Below are 8428 nucleotides of genomic sequence, written 5' to 3'. Positions count from 1 at the left end.
TTGCTCTCAGTGAATCAGCCGGTACTTCTGAAAAATGTGGGCTTGATTAAGGACTTGCCGCTCAGACAACAGCTGCAAATACATTTTTAGCCTGAATTGAAGAACTAAAAAACATGACTTTTTTTTATCTTTGTACCAGAGGCAAAATTCTTTGCTTCATCGAACGCGCTGCATGAAAATTAATTTCCTTCTCGAAGCTGAATGAGTCATTACTTCCTTCCTTTGAGTTTGATGTTACTTTGTCCCTGGAAGAAGTATTGTTTCATAACAAGTGGAACCAGATATTTGGTCGGATTTCTAAAATGTGATAAAAACAATCCGAGCCCTTTCAGCGAACATTCCTTTATTCATCATAATTGTTGAAGACGGACAATCATAGTTTGCACACCATCCCGACTTCCTAAAATGAAAGTACAGTGTAGATGTGCCAGACAATAGGACTTAAAGCAGCTTAAACATCTCGAGGGACCACCCACGTTGTCGGCTTATTTTGTCACATACCATCAAAAGGTTATACGAGATGAAAAAGAATTCCAACAAAGACTTTTCCTCCGCTTTTATCTTCAGTCACTTCTAAACATGCAGAAATGATTAAAAAGGAGAAACACTTTCCGACAGGCTCAGAACATGATCTTTTTTTTTTCACATCTGTGACATCTCTTCAATTACTTGAGTGTGATTGAACAGCAGAGACACAACAACACATGTACATAAAACCATCAAAGAACAAATCTCACCAAACCAGCGCATCAGTTCAGAGCTCTGCCACCCAAAGTCTCAATATGTCAGCTGTTTTTAATTATAGTGTCCTGATTTGGCTATTGATCAATTCGTAAAATCAAGGAGAAGGTCTGGGAATCCGATCCAGCACATATAAGCTGTGATTGACTCAAAGAAGAAGAAGAAGAAGAAGAAAAAAAAAAGACCAAATAAAGATCCTTTTGATTCCCCTCTCAAAAGTATCAGATATTCACACAGTGAGGATGTACGGCTGAGGTAAAAGGGAAGAACTGGTGAGGGAAACAGGGGACAGTGCACGTTAGCTCTTTTCAGGTCGGTTCCTGTTCAGAGCGGCTCGCGGAGTGAACTCCAGTTTCTCCTTCAGGCTCAGCACCTGCGTGCTGTCCGTACCCTCTTGTTCCTGCAGCTTCCTCTCCTCCCTCAGCTCCAGGATGCCCTTCTCCTCTCTGGCTTTCGGGGCCCCCCTGATGAACCACTCCAGGTGGTAGCCCACCGCTCCCACCACCAGGGCCACGGGGAAGGTGACATAGGGGGCGTAGGTCCGCGCCGCTGTCCAGAACAGAGGCCACATGTCTGCACTCTGCTTTGGGCCCTGGAAAAAAAAAATACATATTATATATAAAAAAAATGCATAATGAAGTGATAAGCCTTAATCGTGATCAATAAACTGTTCATATTCCAACCAGTTTGAAACCAAAAGGGATAACTTTATAGAGTGAACTGTTCCCAGACACAGCTGTTACATGGATAACTATACGAGCTGGAGCAAAAGAGTCAAAAAGGTTGTGTATACATGCGTCCACTGTTTCTTCAACATGAGCGATGCTAACACAACGTTAGCACGGCGCTAGTGTAGCCGAGCGATGCTAACGCTACGTTACGTCAATACGAGTGAAGCTCCAATCATCACCTTCAAATTCGATTGCAATTCTTTTGTTTCGTGCGTGGCTTCCTACCCGAATTAATAACAGGAATTCAGAGAGGGCGCTGACGGAATTTTAACAAAAAGGCGTACGGTTTAGTTACACGTAACTAATAAAGCAAATTCGAATGTTAATATCTGCTATGGAGTTTGGCATGCCGACCAATACTAACCGGACCAGAACAGGGCTGGAACGAACATCTGTCAATATGCATTCATGTTGACATTATATTCCCTACAAGTATTATTGACAAGTTCTGTAGCAGTGAACTAAAGTTGCTGCGTCAAAGGCACATAATGGTTAAACGCTTTAACACTGGCTACCACAGTAGGCGAACTGTGAATAACGCTAAATCAAGTGATACGCCTTCTATAGACCTCGGCCACCTTTACGACAAACAAGTCCGCACGGTGTTTGTCTCTGTATTATTGTCATAATGGCAATAGTTTATTTGTCTTCACTCACCTTTACAGTTCGCACGTTGGTGCAGCAGCGGACATACGTAACATCCGGGACACTGCCTGTGACCTTCCTGGTTACATTTCATTGGCTGACGACCCTCGATTGGCTGCAACGTTTTTATTTCCCGATGTTTTAGCGCCCCTCAGCGGTGAAAAGGGCACACTGCGTTGAGACGAGGAATGTCAAAACACGCTTTTGTTTTAGAATCAATAAAACCTGCACTGATACTGCAATAAATTGATACAAATACAGTGTACAAAACAATACAATCTCTTAACGTAATGATTTACATTGTATTTAATGATATCTTATCAAGCTTATTATCCTAAACTATGCTTAATAATCAAAGAATATCATGTGCTCTGTGGCTTTTCAGTTGATGACAAACCCAACAAGTGTTATAATAGCTTTTTTTTGTTTAAACGCACAGCTGTATAAACAAATACTTCTCGAGATTCTGGTGATCCGCTTAAAAACTTCAACTCTTCTAGAGGCCTCTGTTTACTTTAAAGGCTTATGAGAGATGCTGAAAATAGTTTGTTCCAGCCATCCATCCGGAAACCATAAATTGCAGCTTTGACTACATGCGGGGGGGTTTGGGGGACTAAATATGCTACTGCAGTTTTGGGGTGAGCGGATCCGTAAATGTTCTGTCACACACTCCATAAGCTTGATGACATTGATATTTCCACCCGCAGGCCCCAAAAGTCCCTGACCCTAACCCGGTTCCAACGCATCACCCATTTGTGCAGAGGGAAGACGGTTTTTAAAAAATGGGACTAAATCCGAGTCATTATGTTCTCATTACTTCCAAAGTAACTGAAATGATTGTGATCAACGGGTCTCTGTGTGGGTGACCGTGCTTCGTGCTTGGAAATTGTTCTTTCAAGCAGTTCCTCCCTCGCTGCTGTCCATCGTGTAGTTGCCAAAAATGGTAATTGATGAGTCCTTTCAGACAAAGTGAAATGTGCTCATCCCCGGCGGGTAAAACAACACTATTTGTGCCAGTTCTGCTCTTACCACTAACCACTGTACCAGTGCCAGGATTATTAAATCAGTTCCTGCTTATTAGTAAATGAGATTTAGAGCTGCAGCTGGCCAAGAGTTTTGTGTTAAATACAACCATTTTATAACTGCAAATCACAAACTGGGGCTTACGGAGTGGAACACAACATCCTCCCTAACTGAAGCCCAACAGACCCGGCGTTCGCACAAGGCAATTACAAATGTCAACCATGGTCAGTTGTGGGAAATTCTCTTCAATACACAATAAATGACAATCAGGGCTGTAGGTTAAATCACTGCTGAATCACTTATGCTGCTGCAACGCTGGCTCACTGCTGCCTGGAACCTCACAGCAGAGCGCACCTCTTGTCCCGCTTCCAAGTCCCCAAACTCGATGGTTAAAAAGGGGTCCGTTCAGGTGACGTGTCAAGAGAGAGAACGTGACACGGAGAGAGCGCATTTAGAACAACGGGGGAAGCTAAAGTTGGCCTTAGATTGAGATGGAGGTCGAGGAAAAGGGCCGGGGCGGATGTGACATAGGACCAAAAAGGACGGCCCGGGGAGTTTGGCGGCCTTGGAGAGACGAGAAGCAGGAGGCCTCTTGACACAGATGTGATGTGTGATCTGTGATGAAGCAGAGGAGCAGATGGTGAGGGAGAGAAGCGCCAGATGGGAAAGGGGAAGACAAGAGGCTCTTCTGCTCTTGTGTGCGGCCAATCTGCCCCACAAAGGGGAATTGAGTAGTTGATTTGGGACATTTTGGGGCGAAGGTCAAACGTACGGTTTTAATTTGACAGCTGCACTTTAGCTGGATAAAATATCAATTTTGAGGTGATTTATCTCTATTTAAGTTTTATATCCTTTGTTTTAGAACAGAAAAAAACAGCTAAGAATGTATACTTAATACTTATATACTGTATACTTGCCACATAAGTGTTGACTTTTTACAGTATAGTTAAAAACCCTATAAATCCAGCTTGAACACTTCAGTGAGCATCTTCTTAAAGTGCAGCAAGTTTCATATGTGGATACATCAAGAAGGTGATAGAAAAGCATTTTATTCTTGGAACTAAAAACCATAATCTTGTCTGATTTCAGACCGTTTTATTATCTAAAAGTACATTAAAAACAGAACTTTTCATTGATGGGAAAGCAGAAAACCTGAAGACACATTTTTTATTCTTTTGGGTTGTTTTTCCCCCCAGCTTTTCGTTTTTATTCATGGATACTGGCTTACAGGAGTGCATCATGCAGAAAACTATCATAAATTATACTTTTCTAATCAAATCCCCATCAAATCTGAGAGTAGAATAATTCAAATGTTTAAAAAAGTGGCCTCATTTTGGCTAATTATACACAATACAATATAAAGCAATGTTCAATACAATGTGCAACCACTGCATAGAAACACCCTCTGGAGATGCTGAATATTCCTGATATCATTTAATTGGCACAGGAGCACGTTAATGGCTGCATATGAGTAAACCCATCAGGAAGAAAAACACGTGTCAACAAGGCCTCTTTTGCAGTTTATGTAAGAAAAAAATAACTGGGGCTCTATAGCATCAGTCCGCTTTGAAACCCTCCCACCTGTGCCTGGTGAAAGTGAAGCCGTCCGTTGAAGGCTTTAGATGCGCTTTTTATCAGCCAATGAACTTGTTTCAAATGCACGATGAAGGGCATTACATCCCCAACAGCAGCAACCCACGGAATAATGTGTCCCGAACCGACGTGCTGTACCCGCACAGATGGAGGAGGCACTTGTGGCGGAGCAGAGAACACCGTGCCAAACGTGACGCGAGCGTGGAATGATGTGACTGGTCCACGGTGCAGAGGGGGTGCCGTGAGGGGGCCCCAGGCCTCACATGAGCCTGGTGACGGCTCCGGAGAGGAAGTCCTCGTAGTTGAGGCGGATGTTGCCCGTCATGGTGGTGTCCTTCTCCCTGAAGGCCTGCGTCATGCTCTGGAGCTGGGTGCACACCTGGATGAAACGGTCCAGCTGGATGCCGGGTCGCCCGCCAGGCGTGGCGAAGCGTCGCACCAACGTCTCGGAGAACTGCGGACTCAGGTTGTAGCCCATCTGAGCGAGGCCTGGAGGACAGAGCAAACACAGCAGGGGTCCAGAACGTTCCTTTCAGGCTTGATTAATACGAGGAGAGGGGGGAAAAAATGGTCGTTATATCTGTTTACAAAAGGATCCCATTTGTAACTGTATGGTAGCTTCTTTTAAACACACACACACGGCGCTACCTTGGTGCAACTCCATGCCACTGATGGTGCCCGAGCGGTCTCTGTCATATTGCTGGAAGAGCGCTCTCCACCGCTGCATGAAGTCCCAGAGTGCAGAGAAGCCAAAAATGTCCATGCGACCCGAGCGCGTCTTGTCAAACATGTCTGCGGGGAGAGTAGGAGGGACGGGCATTTAGTTAAAGCAAGGCACGGACAACTCTGCTCCGTGATTGGTCGACCCTCCCGGCATCAAGGGCGTCCATCGTCACCAGCCTGCTCCTCGTGTTCTTTCTCACAGGGGACACACAATACTCCAACCCTCGGGAATGGAACTTATTAGTCACTGCGAGACGCACACAACTGGTATGTCGAGTCACCACTGCAGACTCCTCTCGACTGCCTGGACTTCAAGAGATTTCAATATACAAGCTTTTGAAATTTAGAGGGTTACAGACTTGTAGAACCAGCCTAATTTCTTTATCCTGCAACACCGTTATCTTTCTATTCTTCCTAAATGTATCCATTTTGTAGAGGATTAGCTCTCTGAAAGTTTTGCATAAACATTGTGTCATTTTTTTCCCTTAAGAAACACTATCGAAAGATTCATAACCACTCCGCGACATGGAGCTGCCTCACCCTAAACCCGTTGAGATTTTTATTTTTTCCGCAACTGCAGGACTTACTGATCATCATGAGGCAAGTCTCGTCATTGAAAACAGACCAGTTGGAGTTGACCAGTGCCTGCTTCAGCTCCTTCAGGTTGATGAAGCCACTGTGGTCCGTGTCGACGGTCTGGAACCACTGGTACGCCTCCTGGTTAACACCGGGGGGGACGTTACCTACAGACAGAGAGGGGGGGGGGTCAGAGTCGTAGTAGAGTGGTGAAGAGAGAAGTGGTGGCTCTCAATTTCAAGATGACCACCACAAGATTGTTTTCCCAGCACGGTTTTGTTCTTGTTTTTCTGCTTTTGATAAGTCTGTCCCGTCATTACATTGATCTGGTATCATATCAGCAAAGGTCTTTGGAAATGGAATAGTTTATACCATAAATACCATATGCCGAATAAATAAAATACTCAAGTACATTATATATGCTGTTGCTTTTATACATGCAGGGGGAATGTGTGCAAAGGAGAAAAAGGTATAACAAAAAATGTAACTGCGGGCTCAAGCGTTGATGAAAAGTCTTCCCAGTAAGAGGGAGATAGGTAATGGCTTCTGGCCCTGACACTGAGTACATGGAGGAAGAGAAACGGGGGGTTAGAAAATATGATATGAGACGAGGGGACGAGTGGAGGCCGAAATAAATGGGAGAGAGGGAGCGGGAGAGGCGACACTTCAGGGCAGACCCTGAGCGGAGTGACGGCAACAGAGGCTTACAGATTCCGACTTTGGCTGAGACACAATGTAATCACATGTACATGCACCTACACAACACGCGATTTCACCCATTCGTCTCTTATGCCATTTAACCCTCACTCAGTGTTACCACAGTCGCGCGCCCCCCCCCAGCCCCAGCCGTGTAATCCTGCTGAGAGGCAAAAAACAAACCCTGTCTCTAGATGACTGTCCGGGAAAGTAAATCATTCCCCATCCATCATCCCACCAGAGAGGGAAGGAGAGAGAAAATGAGTGAGAAGACGGGGAATCAGAGCCTCACCTGCAGGAGCCTGGTGTCCATATTGTCCTCCATGAGGCTGTGCACCGTAACCCCCATACTGCCCAGCGGGGGAACCCCCTTGTGCATGCCCAAACTGCCCTCCTTGACCCGGAGCTCCATAAGCACCATAAGGACTCCCTGATTGCTGCTGTCCACCGCCGTAGGCAGCGGAGGGGTTTGGCCCGTAAGGACCGCTGCCTCCCCCATAGGGAGCACCTTGTGGTCGGTGGGCTCCTCCTGGGTAGCCCTACAGAGAGAGGTGGGAGAAGTTCACTGGGACTGTATGAGAACAACAACAACGAATAAACAAGCTGTGTGGGGGGAAATGGAGCCTCCGGTAGGATTTCTTGAGAGACCCTTAACCCACAAATACAATTAAATCATTTCAGTACTAATACTCCACAGCCTTCTAGTGAACTTAACTGTGCTAAAATCTCAACACAGCATTACTACCTGTACCAAGAGACAGTCACATTTAGTTTGGGAGGATCTTAACATTACTGACAGCAATAATGAAACGTAACAAGTTATCGCGAGACTTCGCTTAGAAAACACGGATGAAATGCAGGAAACAAGCCATCACAATTGAGTTGGTAATACAAAAAAAACGGACTAACAAACTTGCTAACGCTAATTTACACGCTGCCATGACTTTAAATCCTTCAGTCTTAGCGCAATCTGAATAGACATAACGTTAGCAACATCACCTGCTGAATGTTATCAAGTAGCAACAATTTACATTGATATCCAAGTTAATCACAGCGAACAATGCATCGCTAACGTTAACGTCACCTGTATTTGTTACGTCCTAAACCGTCAGTTACGAAATACCAAGGCAATACAACAAACATCAGGGTCATTTAACAATACAAACATGTCGTTTTAAACCACATAGACAAGACACAAAACGCCGTTTTTCGATACCTGGCCGTAGTGGAAACTCATTTCTGACAAGACTTCAGCAAAGCAGCCGTGAAGGCGGATACAAACGAAGGTACTGTGCGGCTCGCGGTTGAAATCTATTGGTGCATTTCCGGGTCTGTCACAGCCGCACCCGCGCCTCCTGCTGCTGATTGGACAGTACGGCGGCAAAGTGGTGACGACAGAACGCAAAGGCGTGAATCACTAAACTCATCACCATCATGACTTCAACCAAACTTATCGACTTAGTCACTCACTGTGTTATTCTGTAATATGTACTGGGAGTCTATTTGAGTGTTATCTTACTCATTGTATTCTAAGGATTTACTTTAACCTCATATTTATGTGAATAAACGAAATGCTTAACTTTTTTGTTTTGTTTAATAAAAACTAAATGGTTCACTGTCACACACCAAACCTTAATTCATAGTTCTAAATTACAATGTGAATTTTTGGCCAATGATGTGTACATATACACACATCATCA

General features: G+C 44.7%; 2 protein-coding genes across 2 annotated transcripts; both read right to left on the bottom strand.

Moving 5' to 3' along the window:
* Positions 1-326: 326 nt before the first annotated feature.
* Positions 327-2261, bottom strand: smim12 (small integral membrane protein 12). The gene is made up of 2 exons (XM_040189254.2): positions 2130-2261; positions 327-1333 (listed from the first exon to the last, which is right to left on the bottom strand). The coding sequence occupies exon 2, from the start codon at positions 1310-1312 to the stop codon at positions 1040-1042; it is 273 nt and encodes a 90-aa protein (XP_040045188.1). The 5' UTR covers positions 1313-1333; positions 2130-2261; the 3' UTR covers positions 327-1039.
* A 1957-nt stretch (positions 2262-4218) lies between these two features.
* pef1 (penta-EF-hand domain containing 1) lies at positions 4219-8116 on the bottom strand. The gene is made up of 5 exons (XM_040189114.2): positions 7945-8116; positions 7021-7267; positions 6044-6199; positions 5382-5525; positions 4219-5222 (listed from the first exon to the last, which is right to left on the bottom strand). Exons 1-5 carry the CDS (start codon positions 7963-7965, stop codon positions 4993-4995), a joined length of 798 nt encoding a protein of 265 aa, XP_040045048.2. The 5' UTR covers positions 7966-8116; the 3' UTR covers positions 4219-4992.
* Between the last annotated feature and the right edge of the window lie 312 nt (positions 8117-8428).

The sequence above is a fragment of the Gasterosteus aculeatus genome, chromosome 10 (genome assembly GCF_964276395.1).
Source record: "Gasterosteus aculeatus chromosome 10, fGasAcu3.hap1.1, whole genome shotgun sequence".
NCBI lineage: Eukaryota > Metazoa > Chordata > Actinopteri > Perciformes > Gasterosteidae > Gasterosteus > Gasterosteus aculeatus.
Note: the sequence above shows the minus strand (reverse complement) of the source record. Positions and strands in the feature narration are given on the sequence as shown.

Coding starts and splice junctions, on each gene's coding strand:
- pef1 (XM_040189114.2), bottom strand. CDS start 7,965: ATGAGTTTCCACTACGGCCAG. Junction 5,526..6,043: donor GACTTGCCTCATGATGATCA/GTAAGTCCTGCA, acceptor CTCTCCCCGCAG/ACATGTTTGACAAGACGCGC. Junction 5,223..5,381: donor TGGCATGGAGTTGCACCAAG/GTAGCGCCGTGT, acceptor TCTGTCCTCCAG/GCCTCGCTCAGATGGGCTAC.
- smim12 (XM_040189254.2), bottom strand. CDS start 1,312: ATGTGGCCTCTGTTCTGGACAGCGGCGCGGACCTACGCCCCCTATGTC.